This window comes from Aquarana catesbeiana, linkage group LG01, assembly GCF_042186555.1.
Source record: "Aquarana catesbeiana isolate 2022-GZ linkage group LG01, ASM4218655v1, whole genome shotgun sequence".
Classification (NCBI taxonomy): Eukaryota; Metazoa; Chordata; class Amphibia; order Anura; family Ranidae; genus Aquarana; species Aquarana catesbeiana.
Window position 1 is genome coordinate 447,508,679 of NC_133324.1, and position 27,271 is coordinate 447,535,949.

Consider the following 27,271-nt stretch of genomic DNA (forward strand, 5'->3'; position numbering starts at 1 on the left):
TACATGAAAGCCGACCGCTGGCTGAAAAGAATGATACCAAGATGATACCTAAACCTGCAGGCATCATTCTGGTATAACCACTCAAAGTCGTGAATGGCGTACCTGAAGACAAAAAAATGGTTAACAATAAAGCACAGTAAAGTGTAAATAATTACACACCTGAAAAACAAACATGATAAAACATAATAACAATAACAATAACAATAAAACATTGCAGAATAGAATACAGTAAAAAAGAGCAGAACAATAGAGAGAGAGAATAGAGAGAGAGAGAACAATAAAACAACAACTATTTTTTTTTATTTCATATTTTTTTTTTTTTTTACACTTTTTTTGTAACTAACTTTTATAACTGTAACCGGTTCCAGGTTCGGGTCTCTCAAAATGCGATGGCATCTTGGGAGACCCTGTGAAAGTGTGCCTAGTCTGTGCAATGCTGTACCCTACGCTAATACTCAACTAGTGAATGGTAGCGTTCAAAACATTCACCAATGCAAAGACCAGGATTGTCAGGACAGGAGGGACAATAATAGCGGGTGTCACGCCTATATCCGCGCTTGCTGCAGACACGACATCTTTTTTGGGGGTTCGTTGGGTAGGGGTACTCGGGAGGACATAAAAATGCCTCTCATGCAGCCGACTGCATTTGGTTGGGGATGTGAATGGGGGAAGTACGGGCGCTGCAGAAGCGGTGGGTTCCCAATTAGGATTGGCGAATGCAGCAGGAAGGGCACTATGGGCACGATGGGCCTGTGTTTGTCTTTTTGGTGGCAGCGGGACACTACTTGTGCTTGCCACCTCACCAGCTTCAACTGCACTTATGGGACTCGCCACGTCACCAAGTGTTACTGCAGTGCTGGTTTGACTACGACCGGGGTGTACTAGGCCGCTGGCGCTTGCCAGTTCACCAAAACGCTACCAAAAAACGTTAGCGATCGCAGGGATCAGGCCTGACTCTGCGAACGCTGCAGTTATGCGTTTAGTGTTTTGTAAGTGACAGTGATCGATCGATACTGCACTTGGGTGGGCTGGGCCGGGCCGGGCGGAGGGGCAAAACGCAGGTGCTAGCAGGTATCTGGGCTGATCCCGCTAACACTGCGTTTTTGGGAACCCTAAACTGCTGGTGACGCTAGTATAGATCTGATCGGATCAGATATTGATGCGATCAGATACTATACCACTAAGGGAGGTGTACGGTGCGTGCGTGGGTGTTAGCGGTACTGGCGCTAATCTGACGCTGCCTGGGGCTGGTGCTTGCCAGTTCACCAAAACGCTACAAAAAAAACTGTTAGCGATCACAGGGATCAGGCCTGACTCTGCGAACGCTGCAGTTATGCGTTTAGTGTTTTGTAAGTGTCAGTGATCGATCGATACTGCACTTGGGTGGGCTGGGCTGGGCCGGGCGGAGGGGCAAAACGCAGGTGCTAGCAGGTATCTGGGCTGATTCCGCTAACACTGCGTTTTTGGGAACCCTAAACTGCTGGGGACGCTAGTATAGATCTGATCGGATCAGATATTGATCCGTTCAGATACTATACCACTAAGGGAGGCGTATGCTGCGTGCGTGGGTGTTAGCGGTACTGGCGCTAATCTGACGCCTGGGGCTGGTGCTTGCCAGTTCACCAAAATGCTACCAAAAAAACTGTTAGCGATCGCAGGGATCAGGCCTGACTCTGCGAACGCTGCAGTTATGCGTTTAGTGTTTTGTAAGTGACAGTGATCGATCGATACTGCACTTGGGTGGGCTGGGCGGAGGCACAAAACGCAGGTGCTAGCAGGTATCTGGGCTGATCCCGCTAACACTGCGTTTTTGGGAACCCTAAACTGCTGGGGACGCTAGTATAGATCTGATCGGATCAGATATTGATCCGATCAGATACTATACCACTAAGGGAGGCGTATGCTGCGTGCGTGGGTGTTAGCGGTACTGGCGCTAATCTGACGCTGCCTGGGGCGACGCATATCACCGCCGGGTGATCAGGGGGCTAAACCTTTATTTGGTAATAAACGGCGGGTGCCCTGACACTATAAAAAATAAACAAACTAACCAGCGTCAACCGTAACAGTTATACGGTGATCAGTGGTGAAAGGGTTAACTAGGGGGCAATCAAGGGGTTAAAACATTTATTCGGTAGTATATGGGGGTCCCTGACGCTATAAAACGCTGACGGCGAACCTAAATATTTATGTCCCTAACTAGCGTCACCAGCGACACTAATACAGCGATCAGAAAAATGATCGCTTAGTGACACTGGTGACGGGGGGTGATCAAGGGGTTAAAACTTTATTAGGGGGGGTTAGGGGGGTACCCTAGACCTAAAGGGGGGTAATACTCACTGTCCCAACACTGTAACTGTCACAAACTGACACCAATGCAGTAATCAGAAAAAAAAAAACAAAAAACTGCTGGTGTCAGTTTGTGACAGGGGGGGGGGGGTGATTGGGGGGGGATCGGGGGGCGATCGGGGGGGGGGATCGGGGTGTTTTGTATGCCTGGCATGTTCTACTGTGTGTGTGTGTGTTGGTGCACTCACATAGATGTCTTCTCTCCTCGGGCCGGAACGGAAAATACCGACCCGAGGGGAGATGACATCACTTCCTTTGCTGCTGTTTAGCATACAGCAGCAAAGGAGTGTTTTCATTGGCCGGCGGCGATCGCGAGGGGGGGGCCACGAACGGATGGTCTCCCCCTCATCACCGATCGCCGCTGGACAAAAGACGACCGCCTCGGGCACCGGGGGGGGGTCCGATCGGACCCCCCACCCGCGGAAGGCAAATCACGTACCCTGTACGTGATTTTGCCTGTCCGTGCCACTTTGCCGACGTACATCGGCGTGAGGCGGTCGTCAAGTGGTTAAGGTGTCACACCATTTAGACATACATATTACCATATGGTGGGACACCTTAAAAATCCTTCTCTATATATATCCAGCAAGATGGCTGTTATTGCTGAGATGCAATGTCAAGATATACTATATTGTTCTAATCTATAAGTTTATAGGATTTTAAGCTGATAGAAAGGAATCAAAACTATTATTTAAACTATTGATCTCTGTAAAGAAAATGTTCTTTAATTTTGATTTTCGACAGGAGTTAAGGAGAAAACACAAAAAATGTAAAATGGGTCTGGGAACTTCAACTACTGGTTGCATATGAACATATAAAATATTCATATGTAACATTTCATATTTACTTTACTTAAAATAGGGGGAGGGGTCTTTTTGCCCTACCCATTATAAAGAAAAGAAACAATATGCATTTCCTTTAATAATAATTCCACTGCTGACAGCCATGAAAAACATTTGAGGGTAAAACTATGGGGGCTGCCAACTGTGAAATGTAGTGCAGTATCTTGGCTTAACTACTTAGTGAGTCGCTAACCTGGAATATGCACATTATAAAGAAGAAACCACAGGAGCAAGTGCCATGTCTGTACAAACGTAAAACCAAGGGAAGAAAGGGGTAGCAACAAAAGCTAAAGGTATTTCTCTACTTGTAGTGAACTGCCCCTTCAAACATGCACATCCAGCTAGATACGCAACTTTCCATTTCTATCAATACAATGGTGACTTCTTCTGCATCTCACTTGCACCAGGTTCCAGAAAAACAAAACAGTTCTGTCTGTGTATCATAACATTCGTTATCGACATCTATGTGAAATCTGACATGCATATCAACAGGCAATCAGAACAGGAAAAAAGATTTTAACCTCTAACTCATACCCTTCACCCAAATTTTTGGTAGAACAGTCCTTACACTGAAGAATTATCGACATACATTTCAGAATAACATTCCAGCTAGCAAATGTTGCTGATTCATGTTATTTGGTTAAGGTATTAAATCACAACACCCACTTAAAATAGTTAGAGCTGTAACATTAGTCAAGTATAGGAAAGCCAAGAACTAAACTTTATTACATAATTTCTGCACAGGTGTTAAAGACTATGAGCTACACTGGAGCAAGTTTCTACCATAGGCATCGTAGGGGAAAACTGAATAGAAACCAAATGCTATTTGTTCTGTGGGATGAAACAAGCTCCATTGTACAAGTATTTGCAACTGGAACTATGCCCATAAGATTAACCAGGTTTGGCTTACCTTGACAGAAAAATCTGCAGAAAGAGGACCAGCAATCCTGAGGATTTCTTTATCAGGAAATCTTTGGAAGTCAACAGTAGTGTTGTCCACAAGAAAAGATCCAGTGTTGCTGAGACTGTTTTCACCCTTTAGCCCTTGCAATGTTTTTGTTTCCAGGTCTGTAAGAGTATAAATTGCAATGAACTTATAGGACCTCCGAAGTAAATACAGAAATATTTTTACGCCTGTACTATTGCTCAAAGTATGGAATGCATCAACCAAATTATGTACCGTGCCTTGAAAAAGTATTCATACCTGTTAACATTTTCCACATTTTGTCATGTTACATCCAAAAACATAAATATATTTTATTGGGATTTTATGTGATAGACTAACAAGAAGTCGCACAAAATTATGAAGTGGAAGGAAAATGATAAATGGCTTTCATATTTTTTTACAAATAAATATCTAAAAAATGTGATGTACATTTGTATTCCTCCCCCCTGAGCCAATACATTGTAGAACCACCTTTTGCTGCAAGTCTTATTGGGGATGTCTCTACCAGCTTTGCACATCTAGAGGGTGACATTTTTGCCCATTCTTCTTTGAAAAATAGCTCAGTCGCTGGAGAGCATCTGTGTACAGCATTTTTCAAGTCTTGCTACAGATTCTCAATTGGATTTAGGTCTGGACTTTGACTAGGCCATTCTAACACATGAATATGCTTTGATCTAAACCATTCCATTGTAGCTCTGGCTGTATGTTTAAGGTTGTTGTCCTGCTGGAAGGTGAACCTCTGCCCCAGTCTCAAGTCTTTTGCAGACTCTAATGCCCCGTACACACGGTCGGATTTTCCGATAGAAAATGTCCGATCGGAGCGTGTTGTCGGAAATTCCGACCGTGTGTGGGCTCCATCGGACATTTTCCGACACACAAAGTTGGAGAGCAGGAGATAAAATTTTCCGACAACAAAATCCGTTGTCGGAAATTCCGATCGTGTGTACACAAATCCGACAGCCAAAGTGCCACGCATGCTCAGAATAAATAAAGAGATGAAAGCTATTGGCCACTGCCCCGTTTATAGTCCCAACGTACGTGTTTTACGTCACCGCGTTCAGAACGATCAGATTTTCCGACAACTTTGTGTGACCGTGTGTATGCAAGACAAGTTTGAGCCAACATCCGTCGGAAAAAATCCTAGGATTTTGTTGTTGGAATGTCCGAACAAAGTCCGACCGTGTGTACGCCCTATAACAGGTTTTCTTCTAAGATTGCCCTGTATTTGGCTCCATCCATCTTCCCATCAATTCTGACCAGCTTCCCTATCCCTGCTTAAGAAAAGTATCCCCACAATATGATGCTGCCACCACCATGTTTCACGGTGGGGATGGTGTGTTCAGGGTGATGTTCAGTGTTAGTTTTCCGCCACACATAGCGTTTTGCTTTTAGGCCAAAAAGTTCAATTTTGGACTCATATGACCAGAGCACCTTCTTCCACGTGTTTGCTTTTATGTGGCTTCTCGCAAACTGCAAACGTTACTTCTTATGACTTTCTTTCAACAATGGCTTTTTTCCTGCCACTCTTCCATAAAGGCCAGATTTGTGGAGTGCACAACTGTGGACAGATTCTCCCACCTGAGCTGTGGATCTCTGCAGCTCCTCTAGAGTTACTTTGGGTCTTTTGTCTGCTTCTCTGATTAATGCTCTCCTTGCCCGGCCTGTCAGTATAGGTGGAAGGCCGTGTCTTGGTAGGTTTGCAGTTGTGCCATATTCTTTCCATTTTCGGATGATGGATTAAACAGTGCTTCATGAGATGTTCAAAGCTAAGGATATTTGTTTATAACCTAACCCTGCTTTAAACTTCTCAATAACTTTATCCCTGACTTGTCTGGTGTGTTCCTTGGCCTTCATGATACTGTTTGATCACTAAGGATCTCTTACAAACCTCTGAAGGCATCGCAGAACAGCTGTAATTTTACTAAGATTAAATTACACACAGGTGGACTCTATTTACTAATTTGGTGACTTCAGAAGGCAATTGGTTTCACTAGATTTTAGTTAGGGGTATCAGAGTAGAGGGGGCTGAATACAAATGCACGCCACACTTTTCACATATTTATTTGCAAAAAATTTTGAAAACCATTTATCATTTTCCTTCCACTTCACAATTATGTGCCACTTTGTGTTGGTCTATCACATAAAATCCCAATAAAATACATTTACATTTTTGGTTGTAACATGACAAAATTTTGAAATTTCAAGGGGTACGAATATTTTTTCAAGGCACTGTATGTCAATCATAAGCACATTGTAGGTTAAACAGTACAAAGAGCAACTATAGTATTATGTGTAATATTCTTGACAACCAATCAGATATTTTAACTGTGGTGTTTCTGGTAAACTGAAAGTTGATTTAATGACTGTTTACTGTTCTGTCCATTTTAAGAATAAACCCTCTCTCTTTAGTCGAAAAAAACTCCATCAACTTCTACAAGCTTAGAGTTTTTGGACATACTGGTGTTGATTTACTGAAGGCAAATAGACTGTTCACTTCACAAGGGAATTTTCCCCATTTTTTTGTGAATGAGGTAAAGCTCTGATGACTCTCATCATCATCCAATCAGGTTCAAGCAAAAATGTTTTTTTTAAATTTTCCTTACACATGATTGGACATTTGTTGTTTGTAAGCACGTCGGGATCCTGCTATACCGCAGATAGACACCGGCGGCAAAAAGCGCCCTGAGGTGATTCAGTTCGCATAGGTAGCGCTATACAAGTCACTCATTCATTCTTTGCAAAGTGAAATTGCAATACATTTACTAAGTCCTGGGGAAAATTCTCTTGTACAGAGTAAAGTCTATTGGATTTAGTAAATCAATCCATATAAGACAGCAAAAACTTCCAAAGACAGTGCTGTTCCTATGGGAGAATGTGTATGTCCTATTCCCTATTGTTTTCTGCTGGTTGATAAGATAAAGCTGAGATGTATTTCTCTTTGCATGAATTAAAGGGGAGATTGTTTAATATGCACTGTACAATAATTGTGCATGCTGGTTAAAAAGAAATAACAAAGAGACAGATTATTTGGAAATAATTCGAGTTTGAGGGGGTCTGGCTAGCTCAAAACAAACCTGTGTTTCACCTATGCAGGGTAAATCAACAGGTTGCTTTGATCTTTCCCCTAGCAGTACACACTTACCTTTCTTTTGCCCTTTGCCACTCTTTGCAAAAAGAAAAACTCTGTGCAGGAGTAATGATTGATAACTGTCAATATTCTGTAGTTTATTCAGAACAATTGAAGATACTTCCTAATTAATTATTTTAATTACTGCCTTTTTTCACATGATGTTATGCTGTCACAAAGTCTTTAGTTGCAAAAGGGTTTTCCATTTGTTTTATGAAGTGATGAAAACCCTTTTATTTTATGACTTACAGTTAATAAAAAGGTATTTTGACTTTGTTGTGTATTTATGATGTCAAGAGTTTTAGAGTCCTATTAAAAAAAGTAAAGTGCTTTTTGTTTTGAAGTAAATCCAAAGCATATCATTAGTTGTTTTGCCTCTTTTTATAAAGCTGTAAAACTGCATGCATACAAATCAAACCTGATTGTAATAAATGTTGTCATATAGTATGGGCAATAAACAGTTAGAAATTATTGTAATGCCCCGTACACACGGTCGGACTTTGTTCGGACATTCCGACAACGAAATCCTAGGATTTTTTCAGACGGATGTTGGCTCAAACTTGTCTTGCGTACACACGGTCACACAAAGTTGTTGGAAAATCCGATCGTTCTAAACGCGGTGACGTAAAATACGTACGTCGGGACTATAAACGGGGCAGTGGCCAATAGCTTTCATCTCTTTATTTATTCTGAGCATGCGTGGCACTTTGTCCGTCGGATTTGTGTACACACGATCGGAATTTCCGACAACGGATTTTGTTGTCGGAAAATTTTATATCCTGCTCTCAAACTTTGTGTGTCGGAAAATCCGATGGAAAATGTGTGATGGAGCCTACACACGGTCAGAATTTCCGACAACAAGGTCCTATCACACATTTTCCATTGGAAAATCCGACCGTGTGTACGGGGCATAAGAGTAATTCCCATTCTAATCCATTGTTTAATATATGTATATAAAGTAATGTATTGTTGCTGCTACTGTAATGTTGCAGGAGCAGTAGCACAATTATGGAACAGGCTTAATGTAAAGCGGATTAAAAGTGTACATTGGCAGCGCTTAAATATACCAAAAAAGTATATCATAATATCATAAGAAATTCCTCCTGAGGAGGTCTGTTTTTGACAAAACATGTCAGGGTGCAGTTAGTGCATCAACAAACAAAAATAGAAAATGCGCTAGTGGCAACCAATAGTAAGACAAACTAAATAAACACATATAGCATATATGTTGCCACACTAATATAGTGAAAATAAATGGCTACAAACAAAAGTCCATATCAAAATGAAATCTGGCAAAGGTGAATAGAGTATATGAAATAGTCCAAATTCAATATGTGTCTTGAGGAAAACACCAATAATATTGTGCGGAGGTCGTGTTACTCCATAATTGTAGTCACCACGTGGAGTCATCACCATTACAAGAAATGCACTCTTATGCCCCGTACACACGGTCGGATTTTCCGACGGAAAATGTGTGATAGGACCTTGTTGTGGGAAATTCCGACCGTATGTAGGCTCCATCACACATTTTCCATCAGATTTTCCGACACACAAAGTTTGAGAACAGGCTATAAAATTTTCTGACAACAAAATCCGTTATCGGAATTTACGATCGTGTGTACACAAATCCGACGCACAAAGTGCCATGCATGCTCAGAATAAATAAAAAGATGAAAGCTATTGGCTACTGCCCCGTTTATAGTCCCAAAGTACGTGTTTTACGTCACCGCGTTCAGAATAATCGGATTTTCCGACAACTTTGTGTGACCGTGTGTATGCAAGGCAAGTTTGAGCCAACATCCGTCGGAAAAAATTCTAGGATTTTGTTGTCGGAATGTCCGATCAATGTCCGACCGTGAGTACGGGGCATATCTGGACTCATTGTCTCAGGAGAGATGAAGTTCTCCTGCACATCGCTGGATCAAGATGGGGCTCAGGTAAGTATACAGGGGGCTGGGGGGATTGCTGCACACAGAAGGTTTTTTACATATATATATATATATATATATATATTTACCTATTATAGTATGCATGAAGTTAAAAAATCTTGAGCCTTTACAACCACTTTAAAAATAGTCAATGTTGATTAAAAGAGTGAAGTTCTGCTCTATGTAATGCTTGTTGATTGGGCAGTGCAAGGACACAGAAAACACTGATGAGCTCATCTCTGTTACTTCTCTTTTTTCTCCCATCAGCATGTCTTTGTCAGAAACCATGAATCAGACCGAGACAGAAGTACAGTTAAATTACACTTGTTTAATAATAAAACAAGTAGTCAAAACAGAGCCAAAGTTCGGTAACCAGAAACGGATAGTCAGACAAGCCAGAAAGTCAGGAAGCCAGAGATCAGTAGTAGTAGTAGTGGAACAGCAAGCAGGATCTGGAGCCAGAAGGAATGTCTGCCAAGCAAGTCTTTAACAGGAGCGCAGGACATAGTCTCTGTCATGTTGACCAAGGCGTAGGCAGAGATCATCTGGGCTGGACGGCTTAAGTAGGTAGGACTGACGAACAGGATATCATCAACAGGTGAGTCACCGTGGAGAGATAGGAGCTGGCAATTAGCCAACAGCTGAGCGGCCAGCTCAGAGGAAGGAAGGGCTGAGCTTAGCCCTGACAGTCTATTGGTGGCACATGAGCACTGCATTGCAAAATATTGGCTCCTTGTGCTGCTTATCCCTTTCCCAGTCTGACCACAGCTGTACAGGAAATTGTAAAAACTTGATACCAGGTTAAGCTCAGGTAGTTACTCTACTTGCATTGAAGAATACAAAGTATATTTAATGTTGCTTTAATGGATACAGAAATGTGTGTCTTTTAAATCTGACAGTAACCACGTTAAAAGATATTTGGGGGTCCTTATTCATGAACAGAGCTCCCCAGCTAGTCACAATGTGACGTTGTCCTTCTAACCCTAAAGGAACTCTCACAAACTCCAAAACCACAAGATGTGGTTTGAAGCTAGTGGTTACTAGGAAGGACTACCACAGTTTAGGTCATAAATGAATTTATCATATTAAATTACAATCAATTACAAAATCAGGCTACCTCATTTCTGCACCACGTTAAAAAATTACCAAAAAAAAAAAAAGTTATCAATAGGAAACACTCACAACCTGTCTGGTCTTTAATATTTGCTAGGAGATTAATGCACAATTCTTTATCGCAAATTATTATTATTATTATTATACAGGATTTATATAGCACCAACAGTTTGATATTTTCTTCTTACAAGCAAACAGATTTGGAGATATTTTTATTTCTAATGAATATATATGTACATCTGTTAGAATGTCTTTCCCTACTAACATCTGTGGAGCACTATATGTGAAACTCTAAGGCTGCATCTACTGTATTCTCCAAATATTTGGCTATTCTACTGTATTTTCTGAATCAGCAGATTATTCTTACTGAACTAAAGGAAAACAGATGTTTTTAACCAGCCTGATTTAAAGAACTTTACCAAAAGAAATATTGTGCTACTGGAACTAGCAAGCAATCAAATTCAATTCCATGTCCTAGCCTGGAAAAGAAAAGTGACAGCGGGATCTGATTGGTTTCCTTAGGCACGATCTATACTCTTCTCATTCTTCAGTTTTTATACATTATACTATAATGGGCTTTTAGCATATTGATTTTATTTGCATGATTTTTAAATGTGCATTGGCTCATGGGCAAACTTCACAAGCAGGCATTGGTGACAATGATTTATTTTCAACGTTTAAACATTGTTAGATTTACAGTGAAGGGTGTGAAATTCTGTATTGGTGTCTGTGTACCTGCTGGTGAGACATCTCCCCACTTCTTGTGTTCCTGATCACTTTGAAAAAAAGAATCTCAAACAGTGGGAAGAGTTAGAACCTCTTTTATGTTTTATTGGTGTCTGTTTCTAAAGTGGGGAGACTTTTTTTTGAGGCGTCAACTTTTGTGTTGAGTGTGACATTGTTTCTGGGACAGAAGTTGAACAGAAATGTTAGTTTCTGAACCCTTCAGTAAACTAAAAAAATAAAGGGAGCATTTATAGAAAAATCATGACCATATGGTCTTCCTATGGTTTATCATAATTTTGAGATTTTGCTAATAATCACACTACAGCTATAACTCGGTATACTTTGTTCTCTTCTATTTTACTGTATTTTCCTTCACAGTGCTTAGTTATCCATTCAGTCCTATTCCTATCCTAGTTCTCATAAACCCTGAGTTTTTCCTTGCAGCTATCTGACAGAATCATGTGATTACAAGGTGCTAATCTCCACAAAATGTTCTGTTTTAGAACGCCAAATGTAAATGAATGCATAAATCAAACAGCTGCCATTAGCAGATACACTAAACTTAAGTTTCATTCAGTGCCAAAAGGCAGTTTTCAGGGAGAAAAATCAAAAGTCACCACCTTCCTCCCTCCTGTCATTTAGCTCATTTTATGACTGAATTCAGTAGGACAGATCTGCCTAGCGAAAGTCCATTTAATCATGATTTTTTTTCCTCTGCAAGTAATGATGTTAAAAAAGTAAACACAGAATCGTTTTCAGCAAAATATTGTCACCAAGCAGAACTCTGATGAAGTGCCGTACCGGGCTAACTTCCATATGGTGTGCAGCCCCCTGAGGGTTAGAATTTCCTGTTTCTACAAGTCATTTCCTTCCTGCTTGAAATTTGGCAGAAAAGGTAACACTAGCGTCAAGTATTTGGAGAAAAAGTTTTTTTTGTCTTTTCAAGATTTGGTTTGTCCTCCTGTATTTTACTTTTATGGAATGGGTACTACAGAGTGCTGAATGAATAGTTTCTTGTTACTACAGTTATAATTACATAATCACTTCCACCAGCATTAATAAGGTAGGAGTCTCTCATGACTCGTGGCATAATGAGAGTTTCTCTTTTAAATTAAAAAAAAATTAAATTGCTGAAAATTAATATTTGTTACTGTTTTGTTACTGATATAGTTGTCACCTATCAACATGATTCCTTACGAACTAGTGTAAAAAAAAAAAAAAAAAAAATGTAAAGTGCAGTGAGCTTAGGTGGGAGACTCTTCTGCCTCTGCAAGACCAATCTGTCAATATACAGATACGCTCCTTTCTCTGTGTAATTTGTACTTTATCAGAAGCTCCTAACAAACACCAGTGAGAGGACAGCACAGCTCTGTTGACTACACTGGGGGGGGGGGAGCTTATCTTTCAGGTTAATCTACACTGCTAGTTGTCAATGAGAAACCTCCATCATGCTCTTCATTTATTATGAACAAAAACTACACAGCCTATCTTCATAGTTAGTGTTCTATGTGAACTGTAAACCTATTCAAAATAAATACAAGTTTAATTCCTTGTTACTCAAACTGCTTTTTATTAACTCTTTCATTGCCTTCTTCCTTTAGCATATTTTTTTTTTTTTTTACTAGTAATATGTAAAATTTTATTTGTTTTGTAGCACTGCATTAAAAATGCTTTGTGCCAGAAACATGATTCCAGGGACAAATCACAGAAGTTTTCCTTTGGATGAATTATAAGATACCTTAAGCCTCGAACACACTACTAGCTGTGAATGAAAAAAAAACCTGACCGCTCAGGTCAGAACTGCTGTACTAACTATGCGATGTTAGTACAGCAACCTCCCCTATTGAGCTATTGTGTTCCGACAGCCGTTGGCTGAGAGCGCTGATCGGGAGTCGATTGGCAGACCTTTTTTTCAGTTAGGAGTCTTTGAGAGAAGCTGCCGTACACACTGGCTGAATGTCACCTGGTTTCTATTGAACTAGGCAGATGCCAACCGACATTCGGCCCGTGTGTACTAGGCTTAAAGTGGAAGTAAACTTTCCTATCGTTTTCAACCAAGGGAGCTGCCATCTTGGCCTCTGTTTAATCTTCAACTGCCATGGTGCTGCACATGTGATCATTGATGACACCAGCCATTGGATAGTTTGACAGTTTGGTTGAGAGCACAGCCAATGGGAGTGTTACATTTCCGGCACTGTAACAGTTTTTTTAAACTGTTAAATGGATGGGTTTATTTCTGCTTTAAGTTCCTAGATGGAAGAAGGACTTTTGGATTTAGTTATCCTTTACTACTACTAAGATATGTATCATGCTCCACACTTGGTATTTTCCAAGAATGAAAAAAAAAAAAGTTTAAGTTTTGCCAAAACCAACAAATCAGACTTCCAGTCATTTTTCTTTTTCTGGATCAAAACTGAGGAAGGGTATGTGACTCCTTACTATACCAAATATCTTCATTTTCCCTTTCTTTACAAAATAACTATAATGGTTGCACCTGAGAAGCATTTTTAAAACAGAAAAAGTATCTTTCATCCTTGGCAGTAAAAAGATTTATCTGATATAATTAAAAGATTTTCTATTTATAAGCAAACTAATAAATAAACCCTTGCCTGTCACTGCACCTGTCATTTTTCTCTTTTGCAGTCAAGGCAATACAGTGTGTCCAAGACTGTTAGTTAACCCCTTCCCTTCCACACTTTAGCTGAATGACGGCTACAGCGCGGACCTACATTGCCGAGGGCCTGTCATATGACGTCCTCCCCTTTGCACGCTCCCCAATGTCAATGAGTCTTGGGTGATCACAAATCAGAGTAAGGGGCTGATCCTGGCTCCTTCCCATGTGATCAGCTGTCAGACAATGACAGCTGATTACGTGATGTAAACAGAAGATCAGTAATCGTTTATTTTTTCTCCTCACGCTGTCAGAAAAAAAAGCCCATCACTGGCTTCTGTAAAAGGGACATCGGTCCCGAAGAGGAAGAGGTGCAGCCACCTCACCTGTGCCCACCAGTGCCGGCTGCCAGTGCTGGATACCAGTGCCCACCAGTGCATATCAGTGCCACCTGCCAGTGCCCACCAGTGCATATCAGAGCCACCAATCAGTGCCACCTATCAGTGCCCACCAGTGCCACCTATCAATGCCCACTAGTGGTGCCAATCAGTGCCTCATCTGTGCCAAAAAGTAGTGATGCCTATCAGTATCACCTACCAGTGCCCATCACTGCCACCCATCATAGTCCATCAGTGCCAGCTATCAGTGCCACCTATCAGTGACCTTCAGTGCCACCTACCGGTGCCGCCTCATCAGTGCCCATCAGTGCCACCTATCAGTGCACATCAGTGCTACCTTACCAGTGCCCATCAGTGCAGCCTATCAGTGCCCATCAGTGCAGCCTATCAGTGCCCATCAGTGCAGCCTCATCAGCGTACATCAAGGATTTTCGTTTTTTTTTTTTTTCATTTTTTTAACAAAAACCCAGTGATGATCAAATACCACCAAAAGAAAGCTCTATTTGTGGGAAAAAGTGAGTGACAGCGCTAAAACCTGAAAATTGGTCTTGACAGGAAGGGGTTTAAGTGGCCAGTAAACAAGTGGTTAAGGAGCAGTAACTCAGTGATAGGGCCATCTTTATGCTCCCTCCTCCATGCACTCTGTTTGATCCGCAAAAATCAGGCGATGCAATAAAACTTGATTGGCTTACAATGCTCCTACTTTATTTCCTAATCTGAATGCCGTTGTACAGGGAATTATAGGTGGCTAAAACAAAGATACACTTTATTTTATGTACATTATGTCTACACTTTAAAGCTGAACTACTGCCACATAAAAAAATCAATAATACCTCTCTCACCATACGCCTGAGCAATCTCTACCATGTTTTTTAAATAAAGGTTTAAAGATCCATTTATACTTATCTTAATCTGTGGTCCTTTAACAGCTGGTATCACAGTCCTACAATTTTTAGTGATGGGATGTGACCAGATACTTTTACAGTGCCCCATGCTGATAAAATGGTTGCTGGTCCCGCACTGATTACAGGTCAGGCTTGATGAAATTAAGTAGACAGGTTATTGCAGATGGAAGATCACGGGAGTGTACATTGAGGTAAGTATTAGTCATCCACCTTACAAACTGCTCAGCATCTGTTACCACTCTCTGCCAATCTCATACTTGCCAACGGTCCAGATTTTCCCAGGACATTCACGGTATTCAGACCTAAATCCTGGTCTTACCGTGTCCCAGGAAAATTCATGGAAAATTGGCTTTGTCCCGGTGTTCCATGATGAATCGCCAGAGCCATCGCTAGAGATCTGGGGTCGCTGCCATTTTTGCGAAAAGCAGCTCTCCTTGAGGCTGAGGCAGGAAAGAAACAAGAGGCGGGGGGTTGGCGGCAGCTCTATTTCTATTGGCAGCCGCTTTCATTGCCACCCAGGCTCTGCCTCTTGTTTATTCCCCTCGGTGTACACTACACTCGGCCTCCACGAGAGCTGCTCTTTGCAAAAATGGCGGCAGAGACAATATCACCAGTGCCAACCCCGGACCTCTAGTGGCAGCTCTGGCGATACAGCAGCATGGATGGTTCAGAATATGGCGGCAAGCTGCATCTTACTGACAAGTGAGCGCTGCATCTCTGGTGGCAAGCAGCAAGTTACAGCTTGGTGACAAGTGAGCGCTGCATCTCTGGTGGCAATTAGCAAGCTGCATCTGGTGACAAGTGAGCGCTGCATCTCTGGTGACAAGTAGCATGCTCCATCTGGTGACAAGTGAGCGCTGCATCTCTGGTGGCAAGTAGGGATGAGCTTCAAGTCGAACTCATGTTCGACTCGAACATTGGCTGTTCGCAAGTTCGCCGAACAGCGAACAATTTGGGGTGTTCGCGGCAAATTCGAATGCCGTGGAACACCCTTTAAAAGTCTATGGGAGAAATCAAAAGTGCTAATTTTAAAGGCTTATATGCAAGTTATTGTCATAAAAAGTGTTTGGGGACCCGGGTCCTGCCCCAGGGGACATGGATCAATGCAAAAAAAAGTTTTAAAAATGGCCGTTTTTTCAGGAGCAGTGATTTTAATAATGCTTAAAGTCAAACAATAAAAGTGTAATATCCCTTTAAATTTCGTAGCTGGGGGGTGTCTATAGTATGCCTGTAAAGGGGCGCATGTTTCCCGTGTTTAGAACAGTCTGACAGCAAAATGACATTTCGAAGGAAAAAACCCATTTAAAACTACTCGCGGCTATTGCATTGCCGACAATACACATAGAAGTTCATTGATAAAAACGGCATGGGAATTCCCCACAGGGGAACCCCGAACCAAAATTTAAAAAAAAAAATGACGTGGGAGTCCCCCTAAATTCCATACCAGGACCTTCAGGTCTGGTATGGATATTAAGGGGAACCCCGGCCAAAATAAAAAAAAAAAATGACGTGGGGTTCCCCCTAAATTCCATACCAGACCCTTATCCGAGCACACAACCTGGCAGGCCGCAGGAAAAGAGGGGGGGACGAGAGTGCGCCCCCCCCCTCCTGAACCGTACCCGGCCACATGCCCTCAACATTGGGAGGGAGCTTTGGGGTAGCCCCCCAAAACACCTTGTCCCCATGTTGATGAGGACAAGGGCCTCATCCCCACAACCTTGGCTGGTGGTTGTGGGGGTCTGCGGGCGGGGGGCTTATCGGAATCTGGACCCCCAGATCCAGGCCCCCCCCTGTGTGAAATGGTAAGGGGGTACTTACCCCTACCATTTCACTAAAAAACTGTCAAAAATGTTAAAAATGACAAGAGACAGTTTTTGACAATTCCTTTATTTAAATGCTTCTTCTTTCTTCTATCTTCCTTCATCTTCTTCTTCTTCTGGTTCTTCTGGTTCTTCCTTCGGCGTTCTCGTCCAGCATCTCCTCCGCGGCGTCTTCTATCTTCTCCTCGGGCCGCTCGGCACCCATGGCATGGGGGGAGGCTCCCGCTCTTCTCTTCATCTTCTTCTTCATCTTCTTCTCTTCTTCCTTCTTCTCTTCTTCATTTTCTTCTCCGGGCCGCTCCGCATCCATGCTGGCATGGAGGGAGGCTCCCGCTGTGTGACGGCGTCTCCTTGTCTGACGGTTCTTAAATAACGGGGGGCGGGGCCACCCGGTGACCCCGCCCCCCCTCTGATGCACAGGACATGACGGCACTTCCCTGTGGCATTCCCCGTGACGTCACAGGGAAGTCCCGTCAAGTCACCGTGCATCAGAGGACGGCGGGGTCACCAGGTGGCCCCGCCCCCCGTTATTTAAGAACCGTCAGACGAGGAGACGCTGTCACACAGCGGGAGCCTCCCTCCATGCCAGCATGGATGCGGAGCGGCCCGGAGAAGAAAATGAAGAAGAGAAGAAGAGAAGAAGAGAAGAAAAGAAGAAAAGAAGAAGAGAAGAGCGGGAGCCTCCCCCCATGCCATGGGTGCGGAGCGGCCCGAGGAGAAGAAGATAGAAGACGCCGTGGAGGAGATGCTGGACGAGAACGTCGGAGGAAGAACCAGAAGAGCCAGAAGAACCAGAAGAAGAAGAAGATGAAGGAAGATAGAAGAAAGAAGAAGCATTTAAAGGAATTGTCAATAACTGTCTCTTGTCATTTTTAACATTTTTGACAGTTTTTTAGTGAAATGGTAGGGGTAAGTACCCCCTTACCATTTCACACAGGGGGGGGCCGCGATCTGGGGGTCCCCTTGTTAAAGGGGGCTTCCAGATTTCGATAAGCCCCCCGCCCGCAGACCCCCACAACCACCGGCCAGGGTTGTGGAGATGAGGCCCTTGTCCTCATCAACATGGGGACAAGGTGTTTTGGGGGGCTACCCCAAAGCACCCTCCCAATGTTGAGGGCATGTGGCCTGGTACGGTTCAGGAGGGGGGGGGCCGCACTCTCGTTCCCCCCTCTTTTCCTGCGGCCTGCCAGGTTGTGTGCTCGGATAAGGGTCTGGTATGGAATTTAGGGGGAACCCCACGTCATTTTTTTTTTAAATTTTGGCCGGGGTTCCCCTTAATATCCATACCAGACCTGAAGGGCCTGGTATGGAATTTAGGGGGACTCCCACGTCATTTTTTTTTTTTAATTTTGGTTCGGGGTTCCCCTGTGGGGAATTCCCATGCCGTTTTTATCAATGAACTTTTATGTGTATTGTCGGCAATGTAATAGCTGTGAGTAGTTTTAAATGGGTTTTTTCCTTCGAAATGTCATTTTGCTGTCAGACTGTTCTAAACACGGGAAACATGTGCCCCTTTACAGGCATACTATAGACACCCCCCAGCTACGAAATTTAAAGGGATATTACACTTTTATTGTTTGACTTTAAGCATTATTAAAATCACTGCTCCTGAAAAAACGGCCGTTTTTAAAACTTTTTTTTGCATTGATCCATGTCCCCTGGGGCAGGACCCAGGTCCCCAAACACTTTTTATGACAATAACTTGCATATAAGCCTTTAAAATTAGCACTTTTGAATATTCATGTTCGTGTCCCATAGACTTTAACGGTGTTCGCGTGTTCGAACAAACTTTTTTCCTGTTCGCATGTTTTGGTGCGAACCGAACAGGGGGGTGTTCGGCTCATCCCTAGTGGCAAGTAGCTAGCTGCATCTGGTGACAAATGAGCGCTGCATCTCTGGTGGCAAGTAGCAAGTTGCATCTCGTGACAAGTGAGCACTGCATCTCTGGTGGCAAGTAGCTAGCTGCATCTGGTGACAAGTGAGTGCTGCATCTCTGGTGGCAAGTAGCAAACTGCATCTGGTGACAATGGAGCACTGCATCTCTGGTGGCAAGTAGCAAGCTGCATCGGGTGACAAGTGAGTGCTGCATCTCTGGTGGCAAGTAGCAAGCTGCATCTGGTGACAAGTGAGCGCTGCATCTCTGGTGGCAAGTAGCAAGCTGCATCTGGTGACAAGTGAGCGCTGCATCTCTGGTGGCAAGTAGCTAGCTGCATCTGGTGACAAGTGAGTGCTGCATCTCTGGTGGCAAGTAGCAACCTGCATCTGGTGACAAGTGAGCGCTGCATCTCTGGTGAAAAGTAGCAAGCTGCATCTGGTGACAAGTAGTAAGCTGCATTTGTGAGGGCAAGTAGCAAGCTGCATCTGGTGACAAGTGAGCGCTGCATCTCTGGTGGCAAGTAGCAAGCTGCATCTGGTGACAATTGAGCGCTGCATCTCTGGTGGCAAGTGGCAAGCTGCATCTGGTGACAAGTGAGGCAAGCTGCATCTGGTGGCAAATAGCAAGCTGCATCTGGTTACAAATGAGCACTGCATCTCTGGTGACAAGTAGCAAGCTGCATTCTTTCTCTCCCTCTCTTTCTCCCTCCATCCCCCCTCTTCCTTCTCCCTCCATCCCTCTTTCATCTCAAATTCTAACCACACCCCTTTTAAGCCACGCACAATATTTCGTTTAAACCACGCACATTTTGCAGCAGTGGGCTTTGCGCTCTGCATTTATCCTCCCCCCTATGTCACGCCTAAAAATGTATGCCCCCCAATTATAATAAGACCCTGCCTACAGACAAAAAAGTGTCCCTATAAATTTTTTGACAATGTTGGCAACTATGCAATCCCTCCACTGGCTTCCCACCCTGTCACTGGCTTCTCATCCTTAAATTCAAGATACTAACTTTCAAAGCCATCCACAACTCGGCCCCCAGCTACATCACTAACCTAGTCTCAAAATACCAACCAAATCTTTCTTTTTATTCCTCCCAAGACCTCCTGCTCTCTAGCTCTCCTGTCACCTCATCCCACGCTCAACTCCAGAACTTCTCCAGAGCCTCTCCCATCCTCTGGAACTCTCTACCCCAATCTGTCCAACTATCTCCTACTCTGTTCACTTTCAGACAATCCCTAAAAACTAATCTCTTCAGAGAAGTCTATCTGGCCCTCACCTAACAACTGCACATTTTTTCCCCATCAGCCCATCCCCAAACTCTTGTATCTCTTGACCCTCCCTCTTAAATTGTAAGCTCTAATGAGCAGGGCTCTCTGATTCCTACTGTATTCAGTTATATTGTACTTGCACTGTATGTCCTTATGTTGTGAAGCGATGCGTAAACTGTCAGCGCTATAGAAATCCTGTATAATTATAATAATTAGAAGGTGGTGGAAACTTTGTTTTAAAATGTTGTAGCTTGAAAGGTGTATTGTAGTTTAAAAAGACAGCTTATTATAATTATACAGTATAATCACTTCAAAATCTGGTAAGTAAGGAAGTAAGTTATAGTTAAGAACTAGGGTAAATATTTTTTTCCACATATGCAAGGTCAATACTATTTTCTATATTGTTTGAACAAATCAATGCCATGGTTGATGGTTTTCTGTGTATATGCTTTAAAGACAGGAAGTTTTAATTAAAAAAAAAAAGCACTACACTACAGAGATTCACATGACTTGCTATACCATAAATAATATTCAATTAAGATGGAAAAAAAGGAAATATTATTGAGCTGCCCGTAGTAATCAATTACACTTTAACTGCCATATTTTGCCATTTCCACTTTGAAACTGAAATCAGCTGCTATCACCTATACTGTATTATGGTTTGCTAACATATTTATAGAATGCTTCTGTAGTTGTCATTTTTGAGAACGCAGATGGTTTGTTACTCACAACATTGAAATGAGTCTTCTTTAACTGGCAATGTTGGTAAGGGATGATTTTCAAAGTTATTAAAGGTAAATTTACTTACACAAGTGATCAGGTCCTTTAAGCACCAGTCGTATATGTCTACTGCCATATGGAATAACAACCACTGTATCATCCACTAGAATTAAAAAAAATCAGACGTTTTAGAATAATATTCTTTTTAAGAAGTACATAAAAATGTTATTATAATAACCAAAAATATAAAACCTCTGATCAATTAACCGAACAAAAATCACTCCTTCCTAATATATATTATATTTATATTATTATATATATATAATATGTGTCGTCTGCTGCCCACATTGTCAGGTGTTCCCATACCAAAACAGATAATAAACATACAAAGAATGCCGCACAATCACCTTACAACTGTATATCACCCATTATACACAATTATTGCACAAACCAAATTTTGGAAAGAAAATAAACCACATGCAGGAAAATATATGTGACACCACCTTCATTAAAACTGTGCTTTATTATAAAATAACCACTAAACACTCACTTAGATCAATGCACTTTAAAATCTGGTGCACTACAGTGTAAAAGCATATATATATGTGTATATGTGAATTCAGATTAGCAGCTGATTATAGTAACTGATGCCTCCAGCTCCAGGCATGTGTGATGACGAAATAGGCTCTGTTCCTACGTGTTTTGTCATAAGCCTTGTGACTTTGTCAAGGGAATTAAGTCATGTGATCTATGACAAAATAAATAGGCGCAGAGCCTATAATATCATAACGCATACCAGGAAATGGAGACATTTGTTACTATAATCAGCTGAAAATCTGAATTTTTCTGAATCACATACTGCAGCTTTCTTCTGAGAGGAGGTGGATGCTCTCAGTCAGTGGTCAAGATCCTGAGTCGGCACAGTGATAAGTCTTGACAGCTGGGTGAAATCATATACCGCTTAAAGGGGAAGGTGCATACTGACCTAATTTTCCATATAGGTCCAATCTTTAACAGTGAGCATACACGGTGCAAGGTGGTGGAGCACGCAGAGGCACAAACATTGGATTTTTTTTGCACTTGCTCTGCATTGACATTTGTTCTGATTAAAAAACATGTTGGACTGTTTAAAGTTTCCTTACATATTGGACCACGGTTATTTATAAGGAATGAATTATTTATATATATATATATATATATATATATATATATATATATATATATATATATATATATATATATATTGTGTATACTGTAGATTGTGATTATTTTTATTTTAAGTGGTGTCACATATACATTTTCTTAACTACCTTTGAGTGTATGAGCTCTAAGATTATTCCCACCTATAGCAAATGCTTTTCTTCAGCATCGTCCATTATTGAGATATTCAGGCTCCATAGAATCACTCATGTGTCCTTCTATATTGCAAAACTCAGGCAAACTAAAGGCACTCACATGTATGAGCTCTAAGACTGTATTAAACCCATATAACAATCTTTCCTTCGTTACCCTTTTGCATTGAGGCATTCAGGCTCATTAGGGGCACTCATATATATGAGCTTTAAAACTGTTTCCACCTATGTGAAATAAGAGAAAGCCCTATGATGTCACTGGGCTTTGACATGAGACAGGTGGAAAAAGAAAAGCACCATGTGGTGGAATCTGAGGTTGGAATACCACAGGTCACAGTCTAAAAAACAGAGCTACAGAACAACTAAGTACATTTTTATAAATAGCCTTTCTCTATGGTCCTTCACTTGCAAACATATTAGTTGTAGAGTTGAGATTTTCTGAGCTTGGGCCATCAAAAACTAAATTGGCAGCTACCTTAGCCTTGCTGAAATTAGCTGCTGATAAAAGGTGACAAAATTTAGCAGACCAATTCAAAATGTAGTTTTATGTGTCAAAAGCAACATAACTGCAGAAATTATTTATCTACAGTGCTGAATAATAACAGTCATAAAAAAAGGATGTTCAAATGCAAAGAATGACTAGAAGTGTATACAATAATAACAGTGTTTAACTTTCAGACTTACCTTCGCACTTACATGCCTCCCACCCAGGATTTTTTCATGCAATGATACTACATACTGACGTTTCCTAGTATTGGTCCTGTACTGACTAATGATATGCAGAATGTCAGTAGTTTGCTGGGTACCGGGACAGAGAGGACATAAGGGGCATCATGATGCCCAATGGCAGCTTGGTTACAGTCAGCAACTGACCACCATTTTTTTTGGGGGGGGGGTTCAGCCTGCTACTGGCGACCAATTCTGGTGGGCCAGGGGGCTAATGTTCCATCCAAACCACATATTCTGGGTGGGGGCAAGGATGGTGGTGGTTTGCTTTTGTTCCACTGCTGAAATTGCTGGTTGCTCTGTAGTCAAAGCATATTGTGTGGGTACAAGGTTCTGTGGGTTATGTGTGCTGACTCAGGTTTTATTAATTCAGGGCCTGTGGGTAGGCAAGTACCTACACTTAGTCTCTACCAAAAAAAGGAGTGTGAGTGAAAGCAGAAAAAGAAAGCTCGTTAATAAATTCAAAAGGCTGTTTTTGAAATGACTGAATCTATTTGAGGTCCCATGGAGTCGCAGGTCAACATGCAGGTGGAACTATGTGTCTGACACCCTGTACAAGGGTTTTTTTTACTAGGGAATGAGAGTCTTTAGAAATGAAGTGCTGAGATCTGGCCTTTGATGATACTGAAAGCCAAATCCAGATTCAGAACAGACAGGAAGAAGGCCAGGATGGGTACCACAGAGTACTTCCTGGGATGGGATTTCCTTGCCATGTAGCATGTGAAGTATGCCTTCCAGGGGAAGACCTTGGGAGTGATGCATATCCTAGATTTTTGGAGCAAAGAAATAACAGAATGAATTAGGGCCCTATTAATTAGGTCCGATCTTTAATAACCTTGCTGTAAATGGCAACGCCTATGAAGCAGGGTGGTAAAATAGGCCATGTTTCACACTAGATGCTGCACAAATCTGGAAAAAATACAAAGTTAACAAACATATCTCATGTATTATGACATTATTTGCCAATGGCTCCCACTGCTGTCAGCCAAGGTTTTGAGACAGGGAAGAGGGGCGAAGAGCTGCTGCAGATGTGCACAGCGCTAAATCCAGATTTTACTCAGGTGAGTATTTAGGGGGAGAGTTTTACTATTATTATGTTTTTTACCTTAAGTCAGTAGGAAGCAGGTGGTGTCCTTGCATTATGGCTTTAGGCAGTAGAGAGCAGGCAATAGCTTAGCTCTGTACATTCAGGCAGTAGGAAGCAGGTAGTGGCCTCTCACTATATGTTGAGGCAAATGAGTGCAGGTTATAATATAATGGGGCGTGCACACGGTCGGACTTTTTGGCTACAAAAATCCGACAGCATGTCCGACAAACTTTTGACGGACTTCTGGCAGACTTGCCGCTGACTTTCTAATGAACGGACTTGCCTACATACGATCACACAAAAGTCCGATGGATTTGTACGTGATGACATACACCGGACTAAAATAAGGAAGTTGATAGCCAGTAGCCAATAGCTGCCCTAGCGTGGGTTTTTGTCCGTCGGACTAGCATACAGACAAGCGGATTTCTGGGTCCGGCGGAGTTACGACGTAAAGATTTGAAGCAAGTTCCAAATCTAAAGTCCGTCATATTTGCGTCTGTAAAAGTCTGCTGAAAGTCCAGGGAAGTCCACACACGATCGGATTGTCCGCCGGATTTGGTCCGTCAGCGTCCGTCGGACTTTTGTAGCCAAAAAGTCAGACCGTTTGTACACCCCATAACTCTGTACATTTAGGCACTTATGAGCAGGTAACGACTTTGCTCTGTACATTAAGGCAGTGCACATGACTGCAACTAGATGTACTGCTTGTTCCAATCAAATGAAGTGAGGGGGGAAATGTAAGTTTTGAGAACTCTGAGATTACAGGGCCATTCAATTTTGGATGTGTATGGATTATTTTTAAAGAATATTGATTTTTTTTAGTGTCACTTTAATGGCCTTTTAACATCAGGGTCATGCCCTATGTATTCTGGACCCTCAGACATTTCTAGCACAATACCCTTCAGAACAGACTACTGAGAAAGTAGAGGGGTCCTAGGAATGTGTGGAGGGTGTGTGGGAATAACAGCAAAGAAGGGGAAGGATTGGGAATGCCGGCCCCCATGACTGATACACATGAGCTGCTGTAAGATGACTGGGGATTTTTACTCTGGCAACCAGTCAGACCTCCTTGTTCATTGGGAATGAAGATTATTGGCTAGTTGCCATGGGCAACTGGTTGCTCACTGTCTTCAGATGCGTTGAAGGAGTCACTGACAGAGAAGAATGGGTTTGATGTTGCCCATAGACAGATAGGAGCAGCTGGGAAATGTTTGTGAGTATTTTTGGCCTCACCTGACCTGTGCCGGGGACCCTGCCTTTGGTTTTGCCTCTGAATGATCCTGCTCTGTTCACAATCAACACAAAGAGACCAGCGGAGAATATACAACAGGAAGGTCACACAATATCAATGTGGAGTTTCAGGTCCACATAAAACCAGTAATGCTTAGACATGCACAGTGGCAGTGGTGAGTAGGATCCCACCTGCAGAAAATGATCGAGAGCACAAGTGAAAAGAGGGGTGTAGTTTGATATCTCTGTCCTGTGCACTGCTTGACCTTGTCCCAGCAATGATATGCACTATGTATGTCAACTACATAATATGTATACATATGTATCCTAAAAGGGCACCACAAGGTACACAGCTTCATTCAAAGGCTTTCTCATGTCATACAAAACCTACAACCTACAAAGTTCACATAAACAAGGATGTGGTTAAGACAAACATTTTTTTATTCTTTTTTTTTTCTTTGCTGAAATGTGGAGATATATTGTGATCACATAAAGAAATAACATAATTAAAACCATCTTTCAAAAAATGCTTTGACGCTGAAAGGTCAAAAGTCTTGAAATAACCACTGCTTTTTGCTTTCTGATTTAAATTTATATATGCTTTTATTTACAAGACTCCCTGAAGATTTAAATTGCCGTGCAGAGTCGTGCAGATTGCATTTTATTTTCCAAGTATGACATTCTTTTTACACTTTCCTCTGCGTTCCAGCTCTTGCATTTGTCTTAAATTAAAAAAACATAAAAATATTTGCTCACAAGGTTAACATTAGATGTGATGTGAAAATGAAGCAGGCCATTCAGTTCTTTCAGTGTTAGATGAAGTCAAGCTTGAACGATGAAAAAAATAAAAGCTTAAAAGGTTCCTCTGTCTATGAAGAGACCAAGGATGTTATATTTAGGGCATAAATAATGATCTTATCTGTGGGATCCAATCCAAAACATGTCAGCATTCCTAGAGAAAAGATTCTATTCATGAGCATATGGAGCTTGAGTGTCTTTTGATATGGTGTTCCATACACACAGTGCTCACACATTTGGCAGTGATGGTAGTGGTCAGCAACTCCCCTCCCCACATCCTTCATTATCTACCTATGTAATATTTGAAAAACACAATGATCTAGAGATAACCTCACATAGTTAAATAGAACATTGTGAACTTGTGAACTGCTATGAACTTTACATATGCCGCTCAGTGAATGCAATTTTATATATGACTATGACTGCTACTGAAACCACTGCTATTAACAGTAATAATAATAATTCAGTCACTCAGTCTCATTTATTAAACAAATGCAAAACATAAAGTGGTATTTTATTATATGTTAGCACTTTGTGGAATTTGGCATATTGGAGAAGTTGGCTTTCATGCCTTTCTCTATTACTGCTAACCTTACAAGCCTGCTTGTAGCTACAAAAACAGATTGATCTACTAGTATTTATTAAAAATTCCTGCTCATACTTGGTTACTAAGTTACTTTGGGGTTCAGCACAAAGTTGCATTAAATAGCATCCAATGTTGCCCTATATAGGCCCTGGCTAATGGTTCAATCTCATAATTTAAAAAAATTCAAAACATTCAAGCGGTCTTTGATGATGATACACAACTAGTGCTTTGTGAAATGAAGGTAATTGGTTTCCGTGACATTTGCACTGATAATAAGACCCACCAACACTATAGGAAACTACTGACACAATATGGATTTTGCTGTCACTCTATTTGAGTGTAAACGCTGGGCAATGGAGAAGCAAGAAAGATGGATGCCTCTAAATGTTGGTGTTGGTAAAGAATGTCCCAGAATATCATAGACAGAAAGGAAAGCAAACAAATGGATCCTTCAACAAATCAAGCCCAACTTGCACTAGAAGCCCAGATGACTAACCTGAAGCCATTTTATTTTTTACTTATTAGGAGAAGAATCATCTCTCAAGTTTGGAAAAATTGAAGGGAAAAGAAGACTGGGATGACCAGCAAAAACCATGAAGGTGTTGTTGCAAAGACTGAAGACCCAAATAGGAGATTAGTAAGTTATTCTGGAGAGAACATATCAGTGTGGTTGCCAGCACTTAATCAGTTAGTATTAATCAAAATATGTTTTCACACTTTGTTTATCTGTATTATAATAAATGTCCCAACCTTGCCTATCCAGGACCCTGACACATCAAACTCTAGTTTTGATAACTCTAGTAATTTTAGCAACACAAACAGTGACCACTATTATTTGTTCTAAGAGATTTGTTAAAAAATCA

At 41.7% G+C, this 27,271-nt stretch overlaps 1 protein-coding gene across 2 annotated transcripts in view; it reads right to left on the minus strand.

Moving 5' to 3' along the window:
- Positions 1 to 27,271, minus strand: part of ADAMTSL1 (ADAMTS like 1) — a 527,411-nt gene that overhangs the window by 272,173 nt on the left and 227,967 nt on the right. For both annotated transcript variants that reach the window (XM_073636588.1, XM_073636596.1), the window contains exons 6-7: positions 20,718 to 20,792; positions 4,099 to 4,256 (exon numbers count right to left, since the gene is read on the minus strand). In XM_073636588.1, coding sequence (XP_073492689.1) covers positions 4,099 to 4,256; positions 20,718 to 20,792 — 233 coding nt within the window. The remainder of the gene's footprint in view (positions 1 to 4,098; positions 4,257 to 20,717; positions 20,793 to 27,271) is intronic.